The 25,346-nt window shown below is 37.9% G+C and overlaps 2 protein-coding genes across 3 annotated transcripts; both read right to left on the bottom strand.

Annotated features, from left to right (window-relative positions):
* Window positions 1-1,980: 1,980 nt before the first annotated feature.
* Window positions 1,981-9,544, bottom strand: serpinf2b (serpin peptidase inhibitor, clade F (alpha-2 antiplasmin, pigment epithelium derived factor), member 2b). The gene is made up of 9 exons (XM_053506697.1): window positions 9,372-9,544; window positions 8,590-8,661; window positions 8,330-8,404; window positions 7,968-8,244; window positions 6,693-6,836; window positions 6,355-6,543; window positions 4,345-4,487; window positions 3,402-3,606; window positions 1,981-3,224 (listed from the first exon to the last, which is right to left on the bottom strand). Exons 2-9 carry the CDS (start codon window positions 8,644-8,646, stop codon window positions 2,890-2,892), a joined length of 1,425 nt encoding a protein of 474 aa, XP_053362672.1. The 5' UTR covers window positions 8,647-8,661; window positions 9,372-9,544; the 3' UTR covers window positions 1,981-2,889.
* A 711-nt stretch (window positions 9,545-10,255) lies between these two features.
* Window positions 10,256-23,412, bottom strand: wdr81 (WD repeat domain 81). 2 transcript variants are annotated; one of them, XM_053506694.1, is made up of 12 exons: window positions 23,233-23,412; window positions 21,969-22,478; window positions 17,469-21,028; window positions 17,247-17,354; window positions 16,918-17,111; window positions 15,148-15,329; window positions 14,872-15,037; window positions 14,545-14,710; window positions 13,629-14,459; window positions 13,116-13,261; window positions 12,840-13,022; window positions 10,256-11,998 (listed from the first exon to the last, which is right to left on the bottom strand). In XM_053506694.1, the coding sequence occupies exons 2-12, from the start codon at window positions 22,325-22,327 to the stop codon at window positions 11,672-11,674; spliced, it is 6,222 nt and encodes a 2,073-aa protein (XP_053362669.1). In that variant the 5' UTR covers window positions 22,328-22,478; window positions 23,233-23,412; the 3' UTR covers window positions 10,256-11,671. The 2 variants fall into 2 exon arrangements, with proteins under 2 accessions (XP_053362669.1, XP_053362670.1); XM_053506695.1 differs by having other exon boundaries at window positions 23,238-23,412.
* Between the last annotated feature and the right edge of the window lie 1,934 nt (window positions 23,413-25,346).

The raw sequence follows: 25,346 nt of genomic DNA, 5'->3' as shown, positions 1-25,346 counted from the left end.
TCCAGGGTCCTGGTTCAGTTCCCGCTTTGGGTCTGTGTGTGTGGAGTGTGCATGTTCTCCCCATGCTTGGTTGGTTTCTTACAGGTACACTGTTTTCCTCACACAGTCCAAAGACATTCAGATTAGGCTAACAGACGTGTGTGTGTTTTTAGGGGTCTTCATTGCCATACATTGCATTTCAAAATGCAGCACACATTGTCAGTTGGAGCAGGCAACCGTAATCCTGAGCAGAATGCTGTTTGGCATTGTCAAGATTGTCCAGTGAACCACTGTCCATCTCAGATGAGACAGACCCCAGAGATGTCATTGATGCCTCTGGACAAGATAAGCGTTCGGCTTTCTTAAGCCTTCAGTTGTGTTTGTAAATGCAATGGCAAATGGTTTTAATGGACAAAGGTTTACCAGTGTTCCAGAGCCCACATCATGATATAAACACTACAGAAGTGTCAGTGACGTCTAAGGTATCAGAGATCATGCATATTCAGAAGTGGTTTTTGGCCTTGTTCTTTACACAGTAAGATTTTCTTTGAATTTCTTGATGATATTGTGTATTAACCTTGAAGGAGAATGTTATTCTGATAGTATTGGATGATTTAGCAGCACTTGTTTCTCATCTCCTATGGTTCCAACTCTTTTGGAATTGTGGCTGTGCATCAATACAGGTTTAGGAGTGTTCGTATACTTATTTGCAGGCAGCCTGGAGCCTATCCCAGGGAACTCAATACATCGCGGGGTACAAAAGCACACACAAACTTTGGACTACAGGAGGAAACCCACCAAACGTGGGAACCCAAAGCAGGAATTGAACCATGACATTTGAGGTGCAAGGCCACAGTGCTAACCTCTACACCAGTAGACTATACAGTATATATATATATATATATATATATATATATATGTATATGGAGAGCTTAGAACAAACTTTCTTAATGTATGATTGTATGATCTAAATAAATTTAAATTAACACGTTTATGTTCAGTTAAAACTTTTTATCTGGGTCAGGGACAATTTTATCCAATAAACACTAAAGGCAGTTCAGAAATGCAACCTAATTGGGATGGCATTCTGGCACCATACACAGACAGCTTCTTATCTGGGGCAATTTAGTATACCTGATGCACTTACTGTCATGGTTTTGTAAGATGGCAAAGGTTTACCAGTGTTCCAGAGGAAGTCAAAGGACCCACATGAACACTGGGAGAAAATAATGTAGAGCACCACATTAAACACTACATACACTACGAGGTAATCAAATAGCATACAGCGACAAAGCTTGCACTTTAGAGGAAGGTAAAAAGAATACACTTACAGTGAGTAAACGGAACTGAAGTGCCATTTGACTTGTAGACTGATTGACTGTATCATGAGCAAACTTTCCTTCAGAATAGTGCTGATTTTAATCAGTAGACCTTGTATTTGGGAAGGAGAAGTACCAGAATCACTGGTACTATACTGGCACTATATGAAACCAGACAGTATGCTGAGCTGTGCTAACAGAAAATAGTCACTTCAGATTGGAATGTTTGCCCTACTGCTGACGAATCTGAGCTAGATGCTTATCAAGCTCTTGGTGAGTTGCATCAGGTTTGTCAGGAATAGGGAACATCTATGTCTCTAGCTTGAAGGTTAAGAATACTTGCATATGCATGCCAGCCTCATGAATTAAACTGGTTATTAAATTAAGTTTTTAAAAAAAAAAAAAAATTTAAAAAGCAATGTTAAGCAAAATTTGGCTGAAGACAATTTTGAATCACTCACTTGTTTGACTTTAAAAATTATGTTATAATAAAATAAGCAATAGCAGCATACTTTCCCGTTAATGTTTTATATTACTTATTATTTTCATGCTATTTTAGCTTTGGAGGATTGAATCTTATTTGGATATATAATTCAGGAACATGCATAAAGAATAAAGAAGGACTAATAGGCTCCACCAGAAAGCCTGACATTACCAATGATAGAAATATACACAAAGTGACTTCATTTTTAAAAATACATTTATTTTATCATTAAACACATGCTTTCACAACAGCAGTAAAACAAAGCTAATTGCTGCCAACAGTTGCATTTACATGGACAATATTTCTTTAATCTTATTAGAGATTCAAACTTAACTGTTTACATGGATGCTGATCTGTTTAAATGGAAGTTTACATGCTCAAAGAATATAATAAAAAAAAAATCAAAAATGCTCTGTGAAGTGTTAACTCTATTGAAAATCTAACACAAAAGAGAAGATATTTTTCTCCAGCTCTGAGGTTAGATTAGGCTTCCGATCTTTTTTGATAAATCCCATTTTCTGCGTTTTGTAAAGGTAAAAGTATTTTTTTGTATCTGTGATTAGTTAGATTCTTTACTCCAAATGAAATTGTGAGCCAATCCTCTTTCCTCAGCCATAGAGCCAGTGATTAAAAATAAGGACAGGTGGAAAAGAAGAGTTTACTGATCAGGAAAGGAAGCAAAAGTTCCCTTCCAGAAACTCGTCACATCACCTAACGATAACCCCACATGAGGCAAATATGCATAGAAAGAATATATTTATACAGACAAGCGGAAAATTATCATATCAAAGGTTTACATCCCATTTCCAACTAAAAATTCATTCAGATTGGCCGGAGGTGTTTGCATGATGTTTTTATTCTGGTTGCTTTTATTCCCATCATTAGTGGAATATTAGGGTCCATGTAAACACACCTATTTTAAGCTTGACAGTGAGCTTAAGGCCATTTATATATAGGGTAAAAAGAGACGTTTAAAAATTTCAAAATATGTCACTGTCATATTTGAAACATGTCCGTTAACCATATTCTAACCTAGCTTATATTTGCTGCAAGGCTTGAATTGATGTTTTCGAGGCAGGCCAGTGCTAAAGACATATATAACCACATTTATTTGGGTGGCTTATCAAAATTCTTTGTATTAGGAAACTCTCCTTTATCTGGAAGGCTTGGACCAAATGTTACAGGACTTCCACTAGGGTTAGGGTTTGAAATAACCCCCAGAAAAAGTGGTGTTTGAGTGGAGTCATCTATAAGGGCCAAGAAAAAAGGCTGGTTTACTGTAAAAGAGGGATTTGAACGACTTATTGCTACACTTGTTGCAGCTGCAGCCTCTGCACCCTCCTCATTGATTTCAATGCTGGACTTGTGCTGTACACTAGAGACCAGCAGGGGTCCCTCTGAGATACCACCCAGATTAGGACTTGAGAACAGCTCCCCTAGACCTGAGGAAACATTTAGATAGAGATAAAGCATATCATCATTATTTTCTTAGTATTATCATCAATGAGCTGATAACTTTCATAGTTTAATACTTGATTCCTTTTGTTTGTATAGTAAGTGGAATTAATAACCTTAATTTAAAAATAATGTCTTGGACTGTATATGAAGCAAGATCTTACCCATGTTTGTCAGAGCCTCCTCAAGCTCCTGAGTAAAATCCAATTTGAATTTGGGCAGTTTAACGAGCATACTCCTCTCTCGTGGGAAGTGATTATATAGATGTGAGATATTGAGTTTGGCTGAGATAGCTGACACGTCAACTGATCCTATTATGGGCATTACAATTATAAGACTCATATTCCCTTTGAATGGGAAACGAGCAATCTGCCAAACAGGAAGGATCAAGACAAGAAGTTTACATTAGAGAAATATCCATAAAATTACATGGAGAAAAAGTTATGAAACATTATCAGTTAAACACGGTATTGGTGCTGATTATATATACATATTTTATATAATATTTTTTATTATTTATATACTGAAATAAGCTACTTCTAAGGCTATTTCTAAAGCAACATGAAAATTACTAATCTTGCTTTCCCAAAAATTTCAAGTTGATAACTTGAGCAGTTTTGGATTTTATATGTGCCCCAAAAATGGCCATTCAGCATTATACTTTCTCGCTTCAAACTAAATAATAATTATTTTTCAATTATTATTATTTAAAAGTACTAATTATTTATACAAATAATAATGAAAATTGGTGTAATCTTTTAGAAGGATATGACCTTTAAAAATTGTTGCTTAAATTAAAGCATTCTGGTTTTAGTTAAAAGCTTTAAAAGCCAAGGAAAAATCTATAGTGTCTGTAACCAACTAAACTTAAGGTTCAGCTGAATGACAATTAAGATTAAAAGATTTGAATAAAAAAAAAAGTTTAAAAGTGTATTTAGCAAATCTGTTTCTTTATATCTAATATGTGTGTTAAAATGGTGTTGGATCCTATCTAAAAATTCACTTCTTGACCTAGTTGATAGAATTTTTAGCATCAATACCGTATGTTACAAATGCACAAAAATGTACTCAAATTATTGATAATTTCTCCCAAGTATATAAAGTTACCTGTGCATCAAGTTCATTATGGTTAAAAAGACTGAGTGGGTATTTTGGTCCAAGCATCATGTCAACATTGACTGTTTGTTTGTCATCAATATAAAAAGGCTCATTGGAAGTAAAATGAGGGTCAAAGCGTCGAAGCCACTCTCCTAAAAAAAGAAGGGATTTTTTTTTATTTAGAAAAAGATGAAAAAAAAAGAAAAACACAGAAAGTCATTATTATGTAATATAGTACAAAAACTTAGTTTGGGTTAATAAAATGTCAAGTAACTTGTTATTAATATTTAATGAATTGCTCCATATGTCGTTTATGCGCATTAAACTACTCAAATGGTAGTTATTTATAACTAGTATATCTATTATTTTACCTTTAAATTAAAATAAATGCAAGCATCTATTGCAGGGGTATAAGTTTTTCACACTAACTCACTCACTCTCACTTATCGTCTACACCACTTTATCCTGTATACAGGGTCACGGGGGGCCTGGAGTCCAACCCAGGAGACATTCACTCACTAGTGAGAATGCTAATTAGTCTAATCTGCATGTTTTTCGACTGTGGATGGAAACTGGAGTCCCCGGAGAAAACTCACCAAGCACAGGGAGAACATGCAACCACCATGCACACACAGCCAGGAATTGAACCTGGCCGGGAATCGAACTCGGACCCTGGCGGTGCAAGGCGACCGTGCTTACCACCGTGCTTTTTTCTTCTTTTTTTTTTATATATATATACCTTTGGTTAATTTTAAAGAAACATAATGGCACTAACTTACTACTAGCACCAACATTGTAGAAACATATTTCTTAAATAAAGAATAAAAAAAAAATTCTTGGAACAGCAATAATTTTCAATAATTTTCTGTTGCATAACCAAAAAAAAGAGAGTATTTTTTACAACTTGTATACAGCAAGTACAGTACTGTATATTTTAGAGATTAAATTGAATGGATAGTATGGAAAAGGAAGAAGAAAAAACATTTCCTCAGATTTCGTATGTCTCTCAAAACCACAACCAACCAACCAAGAGGGCATAACTAAAAGAACATGGTGCTACCACCATTAAGCTTCACTGTGTTATGGTGTTGGGGTTCTGTCAAACAAAGCCAAGGTAAAAAATCTCATCAGACTATATAACCTTTTCTAATTATTTGGATAGTCTCTAAAACAGCACTTTACACAAAGGTAGTTCACCACATTTTCATAAAGTCCAGGTTTGTGGAGCATCCCAAGTGTGGTTGCTCAGTGAACAGCTTCTGCCATACTACACGTTTATATAATACATTTTTTTAAAAAATTGCTCTAGGGATCTTGGTAGCCTTCTGTTTTCCCCTTTACTGTCCTTCACAGATTTAGTAGATGACCCCATCTTGGATTTTTTTAAATAACAGATCAACCATGATCTAAGCTAATTTAAATGTTTCAAAGCAATATGGGAAAATATATTATGCAAGTACAATTTTCAATGGTATTAATTTATAAATAAATTTTCGAACTGTATTGGCTATTTTGTGTGGATGCATTATATATAATCACTCACTTATTTTCTATACCGCTTAATCCTGTATCCGACACCCAATCCGTCTCAGGGCACAAATACACACACTTATTCACACACTACGGGCAATTTGGAAATGCCAATTAGCCTAATCTGCAGGTCTTTGGGTTGTGGGAAGCAACCGGCGACCCGGAGGAAACCCAACAAGCAGTGAGAGAACATGCAAACTCCATGCACACAGACCCGGGAATTGAACCCAGATCATGAAAGTGCAAGGTGACAATGCACTACACCACCGTGCTGCCTCTATATATGATAGCAAATAAATTTAATTCAGGTCCAGGTTGTAACACTATAAAAGTGTGGAAATAGTCTAGGGTTAAATACTTATGCAAAGTACTACAGCTGGCAAGAGTTTTATGGATCTTTTAACCGCACACATACTTTTAAATCAGGGAGCACTGTTATAAACAGGTAGAAAGATTATCAATAGTACATAAAAGCTGTAATTGTATTACCTTTATAATGCACAGCATTGACAAGCATCATGACAAGGTCAGCTGGGAGACTAGATAGGAAGTCTGTGACATGACCATTTGTGGATTTCTCTACCCACTCATTGATCTCCTCCAAATCAGTCAAGGCTGCAGGCTTTGAATCATATATTTTGAGAGACTCATCCATAAACTCCTGGTTTGGCTTAAATCCTTTAGAAAGAAAATGTTTAAATATGTAAACTAATGTCAGGATTAAATGTTATAGACCTCTTCTACATAAGCTACACATCAATGGTATTGACACAATCTGCCCTCATGCAAAAAAATATAATTAGGGTTTCCTTTATTCCCTTACTCACCATCAGCAAGATAGATGCGGCTGGCGATTTGCAAGGCATTTCTACGGACATTGTGGAGAAGACTTTTTAGTGCTTTGTGGTAGCATGGCACTGTATCAGCATGTAGGCGCTGTAGGAGGAGGTCTTCTGTTTCATTTCTTGCTCCTGATAACCATAAATACATTAAAGCAAAAATTAAATACACACTATTAACATTCTCGGAATGGTTGTTCCATTCTCATTCGTGACATGTTCACAAAGAGTAAGTGAACCGGTGACAAATTAAGTGTAAAAGCAGTCGCTATATTTTCTAGTTGTTTATCAATATGGTTTAAGATCAATTTTCCCCCCTACAGAATTCACTGCAAATTATTAAAAAGTTACTGACAGATGATCTTTACTCTACAGTATAATAAAGCAATTCTAGTCTGATGGGAGGGGTCTCTACAAGGACATGGCCTATATCCACAGGGCACAAAGGCTCACTAAATGGGCCTGACCTTAACCCAATTAAATATTTTGTAAATTCTGGACCAACAGCAATCTCATCACATAACCACCATACCACTAGGTCACAAGAAGACAAATTCAAACACTTGTAAAATACACCAATCAGCCTTTAAATTAATTAACTTTAAAACCCCCTAATGTTTAGGTTCCCTTATGCCACAGGGCAGCTTTGGCCCCCCGAGGCATGGCTCCACAGGACCTCTGGGTGTGTGCTGTGGTATCGGGCACATGATGTTATTGCCCATTCTTCCTTCATGGGTCCGTTTGATCCTCTGTGGATCAGGCCTGTTTGTCCGGCGCATCCCATGGATGCTTTATCAGATTGGGATCTGGGGACTTTGGTGGCCAGATCAACAACCTTAAACTTCTCCTGCACAGCAGGCTACGATGTGCTTGATGTTCTGATTTCATTCTGTCATGGCCAGCATTTACTTTTTTGGGCAGTGTGTGATGCATTGGATTTTCTATGGCATTGGGCCGGGCAGGCCAGCATGATATACATAATTTACTGGTATATAATTGATAAATGTCATTCAATTCAACTGCCGTGGTGTTAAAGATTATGGGTAATCTGTGTATATAGCAACGCATTCTGAACTTGTTCTACATTACCACTAACACTGTTTTTCCCCAAACATGGTACTAATGTAATAAATCATGCTAATGTGATACTTAATTTAATCAAAAAGTAGCAAACGTAAGGTTTCATTAGTTGCTTGCATGCATTAAATTAGCAAAATTTAGACGTTGCTGAATTTAGTTTAGTGTTGCATGTCATGAACATACCCAGAGCCAACTGAGAGAGAGCTAAGGACACGCTGAGCGGGGAGATAATAATATTTGATTGTTTCGAATTTGCCTTCAGGTTCTCCAAAAGCTCTAGACCAAACTTCATAATCCCGCTCCCAATGGCCCGACGAAGTTCGTTAGAATTTAAAGGACCACACAACTCATCCATTTCTTCCTCTGAGGAGTTCTCAGCATTGTCAACTGTGGTGACAGATGTAGCTAAGCCATCCGGAGGTAGTTCTTCTGCATGGGACACGTTGGAGCTTACTAGATCCTGTCAAAAACACACTGGCTGTCACCTAAATATGAATCACGTGATATGAGAAATAAAAAAAATAAAAACTATAATAACTTCTTACTGTTCTGGAAATGCTAGGTATCAAAGGTGTAAGAGGAATTACAGAATCCTTTTCATCCTCTGAAATGCCAACCTCCTGTAAAAGTGCAAGCTTTTTTGATTTAACATGAAATAGAGGTTTAAGAAATAATAATAATAATAATAATAATAATAATAATAATAACGTTGGTGTTTTACCATCCAGCTTAGAGGTTTAAGAAATAATAATAATAATAATAATAATATAATAATATAATAATAATAATAACGTTGGTGTTTTACCATCCAGCCTTGATGGCAGGAACAGAGCAAAATGAGTGCAATTAATCTTAAATCCATGTCCTACCAGCCAGTCTGAAAGCAGAAGTTTCAAACCAAGGCAGATTATGTGAGCAACTTATAAATTTTAGTTCAGGCTCAGTAATTTATTGGCAGTAACTACAGTGTAATACCTCAAAAAAAGAATACACACTCAGGATTGCACAAAGATTAATTAAATTATTCTAACAAATTTAAGTGATGTTGGGTGTAATAATTTAAGTTAATTGATTGCCCTCTCTCCTTATTTAACATTTTAATACATTTGTAAATAAATTATTACTGCAATCAAGTTCCTTGCGAAGAATCATTTTCTACAATTTAAGCTCAACATTAACCACAGCAGATGATATTTTAAACAAAAGTGATCAAATTAATAAACATATAGTTTCATTTGGGCCATATATTAAATTTGGTCTATTTTAAAGCAAATGCTAATCTTTGTAAAATAAATTAATAAAGGTGTACAGTACCAAAAACGTATCATAGCATAGATTTTAACAGTAATAGTTACAGTAAAATAAATAAATAAATAAAAAAACTCACTCTACATCATAGACTCTGAACCCCAGAACATTCAGTAAATGTTGCTTAAACCAATTTTGAAACATATTTACTTATTCAGATTACTGATCATGCTGTATACACATTTTATAAACTACATATTCTCAAATTTTAGCTTAAATTATTTTACATGACCAAACTGTAAAATGTTATTTGCAATAGTGCAAGAAAATTTAACATACCTGGAAATCTACTACTCCTAAATTGAGAGAAAGCCACAAATGGTCAAACGGAAAGAAAACTGTCCTCTCTTAAAGTTTGGCAATCAATGAACAGGCAGTTATACTTCAACTTTCATTGATCTGTGCTTCATATAACTCACGTACTTGTAAACAGTGAGAGAGATCTTGACACCACAAACAGAAAGTGCAAGAGGTATGCATCACCAAGATATTTGCATATCTATGATTACAGATGACCATGTTGAACATAATGATTCATGAGCTATTTTAATGTAGGGTTCTGAGTAACCTGCTCGCTGGAAGCAGTGTATGCTTTCTTCTTCATTTACGAGAAGCACTGCAGTTAATGGAGGGGGGAGAGAGAGAGAGAGAGAGAGAGAGAGAGAGAGAGAGAGCACCATTGTGCATATAGATCATCAATAAAGATTGGCAGTTGGTGAATTAATGCTGTTAAGAGACAAGAAAATATGGTACATTATACGGTTCAACAGAAAAAGCAACTAAAACTGGAGACATTAAATATCAAACACTAAACAAGGACTTTGCCCTGCTGGGCCAAGGTTTTCTAGTGGCTGCTGTTGCTCTAAACAGCAAACCTTTAAAAGAGTAAAATTACTCTGACTATCCCAAATGCATTCACAAGGCCATGCTAATGCTGCACATATAATCTGAATTCTTTGTTTTACTTAAAATGCATGTTTTAAAACAGCAAAGACAAAAAAAGTTCACATTTCTGATCAATTTGCCTTTACTTCAAATCAATGAAAATGTCCAAATTTTATGTATTAAGTATATGGAAAACAACTAGGAAAAAAGGCTTGAAAGTAAAAAAGAAATAAGTTAGAATTAATGTCAAGAGAGTAATAATAATATCTACTCGGATATAAACAATTCCATATATTGCAGTTAGACAACAGACGATGTAAAATCTTACAGACATGAACAATAGATCAGTTTAAGAGATGTCGTCTCACTAAAGAACTCCCAAACTTTTGGGATTTCTAGGCAGACTTGCACTTGTGCAAGAAAAATGTATAACCAAACATTTAGAGTTTATTGCAAGAGATCTATTTCAGATTAGTAACTGTAATCTAAATTCTTTTCCAAAGTAGAATTATGATCAGAGCTGGAATTGGGAATAGATCCAGGAGTGTCTCTTTTATGTATACCCTTGTCTGATCATGAGCCAGTGTACTTTGTGGATTGTGTGTTAACTGATTTTAATTAATCTTGATAAAGCTGTAAAACATTATCTTATACTTGCCAAATGTTACAGCCTCAGAACTTGATTACAGTCTAACTGGAATGTCAAATAAGAGACTACTATGTGCATATAATTCACATTTCTTTCATCAGTGGTTAGGATACACAAGTATATAAGAAATAAAAAGAATACTACAGGTATACATAACTTATGACAATACAATTATTGAGAACAATTCAAACTTTGTAAGAATTTACTGTTGCACTAAAATGTAGATCCCATTTATTATGGGATTATTGACCTGTTACTCAACCCTTTCTCATAGATAATCTATGGCTACATATTTCCTCATCTACTGTGGTGCGTACACACACATACACACACATGGGTATATAACTGAGTGCATGCGTGACACCAATATGCAATGATTGATATGACGTTTTGGAACATACCTTTCATATACCTTTCATTAATATTAGTTAGGGTTTCCTATATGTTCATAAAGGTAGTACTCATACAGTGGACAACATGGAATACAGATAAAAACCCACAAATACTGCATAGTTGTTAAATGTCTCAGGTGCATGGTAACATTATAGCATTGACAAGGTTTTTCCTGTGATTCACACAGTGGGGTTTGGTGATTCTGAACACCTATTTTAAAAGTGTAAACACTACAGTGGAACCATGATAGGCTCAACATTCCTGAGTAGTTCTTCTTACCCACTTGTCTATAGAAACAGTTTATCTTTTACCAGGATAAGAAATTAGATCCATGAATTCCTTGTACATAAACAACAGCTGATCATAAACTCCATAGATAAATTGTATAAAATTGTATAAATGGTTTGTGAAGCTGATCTTTTCATTGTTGATTGTGTAAATACTTTAAATGTTCTGTTAAACCTTAGTAAAACTAAGGTGGTAAGACATTCGTAAATTATCTTCAGTCACAGAAGCTCCCCACGATAGCTGAAAAGGGCATGAGATGACAATCATCTTTGCTTATTAGGCAGAGCCAGCGTTGGTGCAAAAAGCAAATATATTAATGCAACACTTAACATCAGTACTGCTTGTGCTGGAGCTTTACAAATGTTTAAGCCAGAAGTCTGATGGCTCCATTCTCAGAACCCAGCAGCAGAAGCCTTTTGGTGGGCAGCACAGCAAGGCTGGTGAGGGTACCGCGGAAGTTCTCAGAGCTAAGTTTGGTACAACTAGCGGGGCTGGCAGAGATGTCCATCATGGAGTACACGCCTATTTTGTTGGCCACAGTGCCTGCCACAATCTCAGCACCATAGAGGTCAAAGGCATGGATTGGATCAGATGGAGTCCTGTACAGATGAAGAGGCTTGTGCTCCAGATCTTTCCACACTGACAAAGTGTGATCGGTGGAGGAACAAATCAACAAATTCCCCTCTGCTGCCTGCAAAACATACAGAGATGGCTTCATATAAACCAAACCACATATTTAAAAACTCTGTATTGATTTTTTTTTTAACAAAGCCAAGCCAAGGTTGACAGCTTCCTATCACAGTGATCCATAATTTCAAATGATTGTCTAGCTTGTATGTCATCAATAGCATTTCTCATATCAGTGTTAATAATGAGTAATCCATGTCCATATTTGTCTAAACATGGGGTTGCAAAGGCACAGAATCCTTGACCCTGATAATCAAGGTTAAATAAAGTTTGTTTTTGCTGTAGTCTGTTGTTGACTGCTTCTGAACAAATGAACAGGGTACAACTTTTGCTCACACTGTGGGAAGCTTAGTACTATTCCACAAATTCATAAACTAAAAAAAAAAAAAAAAAAAACAACAACACTTTGCTATGTATTAATACTGCAGGCACAAAAAAAAATCTAAATCCAACTTAATAAATTATGTCCTATAAACCCAGATTAAACCAAAAAATACAGGAAACAACAGTTAAGTTTTATTTGCTGCCGGAAACAAGAAAATTCTTTTCTTTCTTAACGTATTAGTGTACAATAGCCCCAATTTATACAAAGATAATCTTCAGAAATCTGTTGACCTTGTAAACAATGGATCTCGAAAAACACTGAATGGGTTTTTACACGAGATACTGTGCAGCACATGCACCTCTTACTCACCACCCTTAGGACATCTAGTCAACAGGTGACAAATAGGTGCATATCTGATTCACCACAACAAGTGCACACAAAATGTTCTTAACAGCCTAATTACTGATCTTATAACCAAAGTTCCCTTTACATTTCCATGTTTGTTATGCATGAAGCACACCTTCATCTGCAGTATATCTCCCTCATGGGCAGGCCAGCCTCGCAGCACCAGCCCAGTCCGAGCATCCAACACCACTACGAATCCTGAAGAGAATCCAGCCGCCACTGTACGTCCTCCGGGGCTCACAGCAAGGCAGCGAATTAGACCCGCACTTAGGTTGTTGTAGGCCAGGCGAAACTCGTGCTAGGAGTATGTCAAAAGAACAGTGTAGCTTACTGATAGCCATTAACACCAATACACTGCCCACAATTAGCTATCTGATTATGATAAATATACCTGTAAGCCAGGTTTGCGTGGATCTAAAAAACGAAGGACAGAGTCAGCACTGGCAAACACCACGCTGCAATGAGGAGGTGGCATAGTGGTGACGGCCGTGATGGGATTCTTTCCATCAAGTACTTCATAAGAGCGAATCTGCTTGCCTTTTTTACACACACAAAAAAGATAATTTTTAATAATGTTGAAGCTGCATTACCAATTGAGTAAAGAGCTCCCTTTATGAAGATAGTGTCCTTAAATACTCATACAATAGCACAGATTTATGATACAAAATTAACACGTTTGAAATCCACAACAAATGTATATTAACGAGCCACACACGACTGTGACATTACCCCATGCAGCGAAAACATTGTGTTTCCTTTAATGTTGTATACATTAAAATATCTACCAAAGATATTCCTTAAAATCCAGAAAGCACCAAATGTTACATAATGCAGTCCTAATGGTGTCGGTACAGTAACATGTACAGTTATAAAACTGTGCTGTACAGATAGAACTGCCACTCACCTGTGAACTGGTCCCAAATATGTACAGTGCCGTCACAGCTCACCACCTCCTGTAATGACTCCAGCTGTGCAACACAGAACACAGACTTGCGATGCTCTGTGTATGTCAGCCGTGGTTCTACCTCTTGAGTGCCATCACCATAATTATACAGTGGCCAGAGTTTCACTGTTTTGTCTTTGCTTCCAGAAAGAAAAAAGTCCTCACCCGCTAGGGGAGCCAGACACTTAGCTGTACCAGAGTGGCCCAAAAAGCTCTGCAAGCGGATCTGGTGGAAATGGAAACGTGGGTCCTGCTGGTTAAATCCAATCTCATATTGCCAGTACGCCAACCAGTTACCCTGCAGAGATCGACTGCTGCGTGGGAGCTCCTGCTTCAGTGCGCTGTCCTCAGGAGTGTGACCCAGGACCCAAGAGGATGAAGAAAATGAGGAAACTGTTCCCGCAGACATGGGGGCAAACATAGAGGATGGCATATAGCTCACAAGAGGCCGTACCCAGATATCAAGAGATGACTGATTCGGGCTACTACTTGGCTCAGTGTCCCGGGCTACTTGGATGCGATTTCCTATTAAGTGACTGCCAAAGGTTCCAGATTCAGGAAGAGGGTCCCCACTAAGAGGAGTTGAAGTGGACGAGGGAGCTGGAAAGGGACTGCGACCAAACTGGTGACTTAAGCTTGGAGAGAAGCCCATGGAAGAAGTGGCCATCTCTGCCTTTTGACCGCCAGCTAGGTTTGATTCTGGTGTTTCTGGGCTTACTTTCCTATGATAGGACATAGCCAGTCCCCAAACTAAGTCATGGTTAGGAACTAACTTGCGAATAACTGCATCACCTAATATTAGAATAAGAAAAGAGAGAAATAATAATATGAAAAAATGGATTAATGTCACAGAAAAATCATTAGAAGACTGGCTCACCAATGAGACACTGCAATGGGATATAAGAGGTATATGCCATCTCTGGGCTAAACACGGCCTGAAGTTCTTCCAGAACCCCCACTTCACAGGTCACCAATGTTCCCCCTGGAGTGCACACCTCAATATATGTGTACTCTCCAACCACTTTTCGGGGTCTGTTCTCTGTCTGCACAGCAAAACAGCAAATAAATTGTTCTATTTTCAAATTCAACCAAACCAGCATAATGCACAGAAACCAGAAAAAATGAATTGATAGTTATTAACAAATTAATACACTATATATTAATAATAATAATAATAATACTAATATGTACCAATTTGTGTTACCTGGTGCTGCAGACTGTCCAGCAAAGAGAAGACCCGAAAGAACTTGCAGAGAGTGTCTGCCATGTGCTGTTGCACCATCTCCCTGCCAATTCTCAGCCATATCAGTGCCATCAGGCTAAGAGTCTTTAAACACACAGCAGAACGGGACTGCACCCCGCTGGGAAAACTGCATGCAGAGGAATAGTCAGATCAAGAAAAGTAAAATTTATTGAAAAGAATTGTGTAACTAATACTCTTTGTGGGGAAAGAAAGGGGTTCTATAGTGTGAGACTTTACCCCATTTTGGGTGAGGTGAGCAGGTCGAGCAGGGGAAGAAGAACATCCTGATTGATCTTCATCAGCATATCCATTAGAGTGGTGTCTGACAGATACACTATAATTTTTTGAGCTAGCACAACTGCACCTAGAAGCCCTGCCTCCTTACGAGTATTCAGGCGGCAGGAAGACGGGGGAGACACCTGGACAAGGGTTGTGCAAAAACAAAAATGTGTGTCGAAGATCACAATCATTGATTTATTATTGATAAACTTATTCATTTTCTCCAAGAATGCTTTTGATTTGTGTTAAAAAGCAACAAGTAAAGGCCATCCACCTCAGACCTGTCTAAAATAATCAACAAACCTTTGACCAAGGTATGTTAAACACAACACAGCAAACATTCAGCATAGCGTGCAAGATGTATAGGTATTCGTCCTCTGTAGTTAGTAGAAAGTTGGTGATGAGTGTATATTATTTGGATTTAGAAATTTGAAGCATTATATATGTGCATCCAGTCAAATGAGAGAGTAGTTTCTATATGGAAGAGTCTGGATAGTAGAGCTAAGCTGGATGGAGAGCAATGCCTCAACTACAGCATTACTGCAGGTCCACCACACACACAATCTCTTAGGGATCAAGGAAGGCTCTTTTCTGTTCTTGCACCTAGGTGGAGGAATGAACTTCCTTTAGATGTCCATACGGCTGAGTCTTTGGCAATCTTTAAATGACAACTTACAATGCATTTGTTTCTTTAGTACTTGGGCTAATACACCCCCACCCACCCAAAAAAAAAAAAAAAAAAAAAAGTTCCTTACTTCCTACTTACTTAGTAACCTAGTAACCCAGTGTAAGGATCTATTAAATGATGGAAACTGTAAAAAAAAAAAAAAAAAAAAAGTTTTTGAAAAACTTAACACGTTTGTAAGTCGCTCTGTAAATAATACCAACTTAAACAAAATCTTGTTTATTTAACCATAAACACTGGTGCGACTTGTGGAAATAATTAATTACGCCTGGTGGAGCTGGTAACCAAGAGAGACTGGCAATTTTAAGTGAGGGATTTGAGATTCAGCTTTGTGTTAAAAGCTAGTTTGTTTTGGAGCTCTCATTGATCAAGACCAAAAAAACGTGGATGGCTCAGAGGCAATTTGGAATGACTAAGAAGCAGTTATTAAGGAGACTAAATGTTTTTTAATGCTTTGACAACATTATTAGATGCTTTTGAATGTGGGTTTTCGCAAGCAGCTACTGGAATGTACCAAAACTAAATTCACCCATGCTGCAACCAACAATTTGTGTAATTCATGATTGCCAGAATACCTGTGATGCGGAGTGGTACTGTACATAGTTAAAGTCCAAATGCTGTTATGCTCTATTGTCACCACTCATGAAATGCCTCCAATGAGATGTGTAATCTACGTTGAACCATGGATTTGTCCAGCTGTTTGTAGTTTATTGTTAAAAGTGATAAACTAATTAATACTGGAGATCTCCTTACAAGAAAACAACCCATGAGACATCAAAATTCTCTTTAGATGCCTATTAAAATTATAGAACTGTGGTGAGTAGGAAGCAAAAATGTAATGTCTTTGTACTAAAGTCTGAAGAGAAAATATAACTCAACCACAACAAATCTCAAGTCACAAACCGACATTCTACTCATTGATACTTAGGAGAATTGTGTGTGGCTCAGCTGTCAGGTTAAAGAGCTCTGTACAGAATGAGCCCATATACCTTGAACATTTTTAAAAGGATGTTTAAAAAAAAAAAAAAAAAAAAAAAACTTACTAGGTAACCAATGTATGGCAGGTACTGATAAGTCAGAACAGGCTCTCCATACAGATGGGCTATGTAGATAAGACAATCGAGAACTGGCTTTGCAGTCTGGTCACCAACAATTGGTTTCTTTTCATAAACACTTCCTGCGCTGTCAAGGCTACTTTCTTCGTTTGCAGACAGCAAAAACTGGTGCTTCTCAGGGCCTGAGAAATAAATGTTTAAAAACTAAATTAGCATTAGGGAGAAAATTGTTGCCAAATTGTATTAGATTAATTGTAGTGGCAAATGGTTTAGTCAAATACAACAGCAACCTACATAAAAATACATTTGATTCTTACCAATATAGCAGGTAGTAAGAAGACGCAGAAGATTTCTAGCTACATATCGTGAGGTTACCGTGGGCCCCAATTTAGCAGACAGCCATCTTACAGTCTTACAAACAGTGTCTGATTAAATGAAAGTTATATAAAAATCACTTGCAAAATGGTAAATCATAACATTTTTAAGTTTACAAAACTTTTTTTTTCTAAATATGGTGCCCAAATGCTTTTTCCACTTACCCAATAATATCTTGTGCTCTTTTTCCTCAGAGTCCTCTGAAGGGTCATGCTCATCCTCTTCCATGTTTTTCTCATTCTCTCCTTGCACCATTCCATTCATAAAGTCCCCCTCTAGGGTACCTACTGTAGCTTCAGACTCATCTGTGCATCCAGACAATGTGAGTTCAAGACTAGGAGCTCTCTGTACTGTCTTGTCTTTTTCCTCTTCTGTTACATCTTCATCCTCCAGATCACCTCCATCTTCCACATCACTGGTCTGCTTTAAGTCCTGACTGCTGTCAGCAGACTTTAAACTTGCTCGGTCCTTGATAGAGTCTCCATCTCCAATGGACACCTCACTAGCACTACTCTTGTCACTTAGTTTACCCACACTTAGAGATTCCTGATCTTGGTCTTTGTTTGTAGAGTTCTTGCCTTGCAGTTTAGTAGATTCTCCAGCTGTTGGTACACACGTTCCATTATTGACATAAAAGCCGTTCTGAAAGTCCTCACCATCAGCAATAAAGACCTGGTCATTCAGACTGATGCCTGATGAGTAGTCCACAAGTCCTGGGTCTCCAACCCCAACACCACTGCTACCAGCACCACTGCCACCCCCCACTTTGCCAGCTGACGCGGCTGATGATGGTCTGCCATTGACACATTCAAAGTCTTCCTCCTCTTCTCCTAAGGCACCCATACCATCCCTTAAAGTCTTATGTCCATCCCATTCATTCCCTTCCCCTCTGCGACAGCTCTCAAATCCAGTGATAACTTGGAGCACATGAGGTAGAAGGCTAGACAAAAAAGCTTGCAGGCCAAGCCGCACTATAAGCTGTAACACAAAACAATCTGTGTAGAGGTAGAAACGACCTCGAAGGCAGTGGGGGTTTTCATATACACCTATAAGTGGCTTTATCAAATATTTTGAAGAATTGCGTGGCCCAAGGACACTGGAGACTGGTTCAAATAAATACCAGGCAGCATATACAGCTGTCGATTCTTCTGTCATTAAAGCAAGCACAAAAGGTAAGAGAATTTCCAGTCCCTCTGCAGTAATATCACCCTGTAGAAGTTTCTGCAGCTGTTGCCATAAGCTAAAAACAATATCCCGACCTTGAATACTGTTGCTGGACAGTATCTTGGAATAGTACGAGAAAATGAAGAGATGAAGTGCTGGGAAATATTCAGGAAACGGTAATGGAGATAACACAGGAGTAAGCATTTGCCAAGGATTTGGCGGTGGAAGGCCCTCATGAATTGGGTCATATTTAAAAAGTAATGGTAGGCCAGAATAGTGCAAGTTCAAAGATTCAGCCTCAGATGTGTGCTTGTGAATCTGCAAAAGGCATTCAAGTGCGTGATGAAGCGGTAGTGGGATATCCCTAAGACTAGAAGAGCACAACTTCATAACTGCTCGATAACGTCCACTCAAAGATGTTCCTGGTTTTATGCACTGAAGTTTTGATGAATAAAATATTTCTGCAATGAAAACACCGAGGGCTTGCATGTCTCTGTGGAAGAGGTCCGTAAAAGACAAAGGTGCTTTTGATGCAGTACCTGATGCTCTTCTCTCTATGTCTACTGTATTCTGAACTTCAGAATGCAACCCTTTAACTAAGAAAATATTAAGCATCTCTAACTCTTCTAATGGTTGCAAAGGCTTGAATCCTTCTGGCAAATTTATTTTAAAATCTTCTGGGTTTGTGTTAGATGCAGTAATACCTTCCTGCTTCTTAATAACCGAGGTTCCTCTGTGAAGAATGTTGCCTATAGGTCCAAGAGCATTTATGGCGTTGCTTGCATTTTCTCCAGGAAAAGAACTATGAGAGGGAGACAATACCAGACCAGCAGCCTCCCCAATTGTCTTCCCTCCTGCAGAGCTGACAGTAGGTACTGGCATCGTGGTAGTAGCAGAGACACTAGCACTTAAGGAATCAAGAGCCTCTGTTCCCTGCTCCAGCTCTTCATCCCTATCAACCAGTGTCCAACCACTAGATTCACACCCGGTTGCCTCTGGGACTGTTCTGTCCACATCTACTGTAGTCTCAAGAGGTGGGATTTGCCATGCTAACACACTGATAGGATCAAGGTGTGGAGGTTCTGCGGGTGAATATTGATAAGGTGCAAGGCAGGGTGGGTGAGGTTGATCAAAGAGTTGAACAACTCCATAGCAGGTTAGTTGAGTATGATTATCCACTAAGTGCAAGCAAACATTCTTGGCTTTTACTGCTTCTTTACCTGTCAGCTTATAGCCAAACGTTAAGTCAATCCAATGGTGTAGGTGCTGGGAGACTTCACGACTGTCTAAAAGGCGCCTGTGCACCGCAATAAACTCCTCATAGGAGTTACACCATGGAGGCACCTCAAGATCTGGCATGTCTGGATGAATGGACCGAAATATAGAAGGGTCTGTGTAGAATTCCGGGATGCATTCGTCTGGTGTCCAACTCTGAATACGTTCCATGCTAGCTGGGTATTCATTGGGCTCCCACTGAGAACGAACATGGCTACAAAGTACAGATTTGGGTGTCTGTCTAGCCCTGTAGACATAGTAAGTAATGTCTGATAAAACATCAGAAATATGATGTGGTACATGCAGATGATCTGACTGTCCTGAACCACTAGGGCCAACTGATGCACCAAGATCGGAAGGAAAGAGGCTTACACCAGCTCCATTGGCTGCTGCTACAAGAGCTTCTTTGGTCATTTCATAAGTGAAATCCAGTTGTTTATCGCCTTTATTTAGACGAAACTTTGACCTCCTAAGGTCACGAAATCTTCCATATGGTACAGTAAAATCTACCACCCAGGGTAGAACTGGGTGATAGTTTGGGTCACCCTCACGTCTGCCAGCTAATCTGTTCAGTTCCATCAAATAACAAAAATTGCTGACTCTGCCATGAACCCAGTCAAGGACCAAAGATTTGAGATAATCATGACAATCCTGGCAGTGCTGTTCACTGACACCACTTCTTAAATTTTCAGCACCTTTCTCTTTTAGAGGTTTGGGCATTTGCCTTCTCACTGCATACTCTGCTGCATTTCCATCCTCGCCAAGTTTTTCGTAATGTGCTAGGGATATTTTGAGGCGACTGCAGAGGTGCTCATCCACAGCTATGTCCTGCAAGGAAAGCTCTCCACATGACAGTCCTGATGCATGACATGCACGCATTGCTATAAGCACTTGATACAAAATGAACAACACTTTAGCATTGCTGTTGGCAAGCTTAGCTGGACTATAGGTAACAACATCATGAAGGGAGTATCGTGTATATGGGTGAATGACATACAGCACCTCCCCCGACTCAAGCAAGCATTCAACTGGTACCACATTTGGACACAGAGTCTCTGTGTTTTGCTTGACAGCTGAAATGCTAGATGATAGAGGACACTCTCTCTCCTTCTCCTTCTCTCTGGCCGGAGAGAGGGATGGTGACAACCGGTCAGTTGAAAGAAACATACAGCCAAACAGTTTTTGCAGAGCTTGGTGAACCGCATCAATGGCCAAAACCTGTGTTTGATCTGTAGCTCTTGCATATGGCTGCACATATTTTATATATGCCTCATGCCACAGATTCCTGTAACACAAACATTAGTCCTTAGAATTTTGCAAGTCTAGCATTCCTATTATCTAGACAATTTTTCATATGATCCTGCAGAATTGTTATACGGTATGCATGTACTACGACTAAGAATACACTATACTGCCATAACTTTGTGGCCAGCGAACCATCACACCCAGCCATGTGCTTGTTGAAGATCCAGATGTAGCTCTCATATTGCTGCTTTCGGGGAAGGCTTTGATTTGATTTTAAAACATGGTTGTGGTCATGCTGGAAGAGGTTTGGGTTGGGCCTTTTAATTCCAGTGAAGAGAAATTATAATGGTACAGAATACAAAAACATTGTAAATTTCTGTGTACCATATACACAACCTGTCAGGGGGCCAGGTGTCATTTTGGTCATATATTGTATAAGCCTATGTATGTTTATTTAAATAATATAATAAAACTTATATTCTCTATCTAAAAAGTTGTGATGAACAAACATATGATTGTTCTTTTTTCTTAAAATTGTTTCACTTTTATCAATTAATTCATATTAATATTTTTTTAATATTGCTATTTGTTTTAATAAATTAATTTAACATCTATGAAATATTGTATATCTAAAACCTATTAATCAAAACAAATATTTTAGGTTTTAACACAAAATGTTATTACGAGAACATCTACAGCTATTTATGGAGCAAACAACCTTAAATACTTTTAATTTTTAATGATAAATTTGTGACCTTCTAATTATTCTAGAGAATTTTTTCATTGTTTTGGATCCTGTGACTTTTTGAGAGGATGTTTAAAAATTTTTTTTATGTTTTACAAATGTTTAGCTTTAAATCATCCTTTACATTTTTAAATAAATCTTTTTCAAGATATGTATTAATTCCAACATTTATGAATAAATCATATTTTTACAACACAAAATTTAACAAAATTATTTTATGGTGCTGATTATTTACCTGATGTTGCACTCCGACACGTCCTGCATCTGTCTCATAAAAGAGTCCTGTGAGAAGGCCTTTCCATGCCGGCCTGTTTCTCTGGCAATCCTATAATTCAACTTACTTTTCCTTAGACCTTGGATGGAAACAAGAGTCCACCCCGAAGGTAACTTTACCTGAGAGCGCTGGAGGAAAGTACGAATATCTCCATCACTACTACAATCATAACGAGCACAACGGGTTACTCTCCTTTCTCTTAGTCCCATAAGCCAGCGGGTTGAAACAAGTGCCACCAGCTCATGGGGTCGTGCTCCTGGTCCAATCTGCCGCTGGTCCAATCCAAGGTCTCGCTCTAAAGCTGAGGCCAGCCACTCCATGACAACCTCTCAGGGTTTAACCAGCATAACCCAAAGTCTTGATGCCAAAGTGTTTTCTTGCTCCTTTATAAAAGTACATAAGGACTCTCCTATTCCACCATAAGAAGTTTATAAATGAATGGGACAATGCACATCACTCAATATTGAATTTCTGTAAAAAATATACAAAAACAAAACAGAATGATATGAATATCAATATCAAACACAACCATTTATTTTTAAACTGACTTTTTATATAGTATTTACATAATTGTGATGTGTAAATATTCAGTTTACCATTTAGTATCAAACATTTCTACCTAGACTAACGGCACAAGTAAGCAACATCACTTTAAGATGTTGTGTGTATACACAACAGTGATCACTATATATAACATCCACAATGCATTTTGTGAAATAGCACGTTATTTGAGTTGGAAACACTTTGACACAAATAAGGAAACACTTTTTTCCCTCATTTGTGTCAAACAGGTATATATACCTTATATCCTGGATTTTTTATTTAATCATTATCAATTTTAAAATGCTGACCCTCTACATTGTTACTGTGTGTGTAATAAGGCTGTTTGTGTGTGTGTGTGTTTTTTATTTTACTTTCCCTAATAAGTCATAGTTGTGCTTTAGTCCTAACCAGTATACTCATACATAGAATATTGTGAAAATATCAGGTACTATGTTTACGCTACACTTCCTCATTATTAGTTGTCAAAACAAAAAGTAATATTAAACAATAATTAAAAGTTTACATGATAAATGGCTTTTTACGACACGAATGAGGAGTGGTTATAACAACAAGCAGCGGTGTTTTAATCAGAAAACGCAAAGAAAAAGCCGGAGATGATGAGCAGACACCAACACACACATTAACACAGAGTGTTATTGCCCGTTAGCTCATTAGCACTCACCTCACCTCTGCTCTGGAGTCAGGTACTCACAAACTGATGCCAATGTCTGCTCCCATGTTTCCTAAAGCATTTATTCATCCATACAGTTGTGCAGTGAAATCCGCATGGGAAAATACTCTCAGATGAAGCGCATAAAACAGGACTTTAGTTCCTGGCAGGCGACATTACTTGCTGTACTGATAGAAGCCATGATGTTGTGCCTGTAAACACGTGACACTCATCATACTGCGCGCGCAAACGCGCTGATCTTACACCCATCCGGATGTACATTTCCAGAGCAGTTATTTCCTCATAGTAGTGCAACAGTGATTTATAGATTTGCGTCCCGAAGTGGAACCGAGGCACATCGTCGATCTAAAAATGCACTCATGTGATTGCATTACGGGCTCTGGTGATCCACAGTCATATGATATTTTCTACAAAATAAAAGCTTAGTCAGTTCTCTGCAATTGTGACTTTCGTGTATAATGTATGTGCAATAATATATGCAACCAGGACTAGATGATTCGTTTGTACAGATGTGGTGCAAAGCTCCAAAGAGGGTTAAAAAATAAGAAGGTTAAAATCCTTTATATTTTAACTAAATCCATAAGTAATCATTTTAGTGGCTGAATTTTTAAACTTCGTTTAAAGTATTTATTTTTAAAATATATTGAAGTGCTCCAAGGTCAAAATACATTTTTAAATGTTAGTGGAACATTCTTCCATCCATAGCTGAATTATGAACATTATACTTCTGTAAAGAAAGTTTTCCTGGAAATTAAAATGGGAACTGAAAAAAGGAACCAAAACCAAACAATTTTGCTTCCATGTCACTCTAACTGATCTTGTGTTAGATCCTTTAAGTGATCTAATGTTAGCCATAGGCCTGATCTAGCTTTAGTCCTGTTTAGTGTAGTACTGTCGTGACACTTTCAGAACCAGTCTGTGCATCATACTATGTCTAGTGTTTCTACCATCTTTGTTTGTCTACTGACTCAGTATTTAAATCCATATTTATCATTGTTCATGTGTTTCATATCAGTCACTGGCTTGGGCCTTTCTCCTGACTGGCTTTTTCACCAGTCATCTCCTTCTACCTCCATGGACTCAGAACCTATCCCTGACATGACAGTGCCACCTGGTGTTTCTAAATACACACTAACACTGTCTTTCCCAGACAGACATTAATCCGATAGATTCTCCTATCGGATTAAGGTGGGGGCAAATTCTCAGAAAATTAAAACATTACCTAAGACCAATAATAATAAAATATTTTTAACACAAAAATGTTGGACTACTGAAAAGTATGAACATGTACAGAACTGATTACTTGGTTGGGGCTCCCTTTGCATGAATTACTGCAGCAATGCAGCGTGGCATGGAGGCGATCAGTCTATGGCACTGCTGATGTGGTAAAACTTGTAACCTGGTAAATGGATGCACTGATCTTGGATCTGATAAAAAACAGTGGACCAACATATCCAACAACATCGCTCCTGTACACTGTACCTCAAGCAACTTGGATTATGTGCCTCTCCTCTCTTCCTCCAGACTCTGGGACCTCGATGTCCAAATAAAATACTAAATTTACCTACCTCTAAAAAGAGGACGTTGGCCCACTGAGCAACGGCCCAGTCAATGTTGTCCGTAGATCAGGTAAGAAGCCTCTGACGTTGTCTCTGAAAATGCGACAGTTGTAGCCCATGTCCTGGATACGTCTGTGCATAGTGGCTCTTGAAGCACGGACTCCAGCTGCAGTTCACTCCTACTGAATCTCCCTCAAATCCTTTAATGCCTTATCCTTATCCCTGTTTTCTACCACATTTTTTTTTCCATTCAACTTTCCATTAATGTGCTTGGATAGAGCACTCTGTGAACAGCCAGCCTACTGAATTGAGAGACCATTTAAAGGTCAAACATCACAGTCTCCTGACCTCAACATCATTGAGCCACTATTGGAAACCCTCAAATTTTCAAAGACATCCATACAATATACAGGAACAGGAGGCATTTTGCCAAGAATAATGTCACCTTAGAAAATTTAAGAACTTGTGCCACAATTATTAGAAAAGACAGCATGTCATCATTGATGCTAGAGGGAGCAATACACAATTTTAAGAACTTAAGGTATG

This window comes from Clarias gariepinus, chromosome 11, assembly GCF_024256425.1.
Source record: "Clarias gariepinus isolate MV-2021 ecotype Netherlands chromosome 11, CGAR_prim_01v2, whole genome shotgun sequence".
NCBI classification, from domain to species: Eukaryota; Metazoa; Chordata; class Actinopteri; order Siluriformes; family Clariidae; genus Clarias; species Clarias gariepinus.
This window is presented reverse-complemented; position numbering and strand designations above follow the sequence as displayed.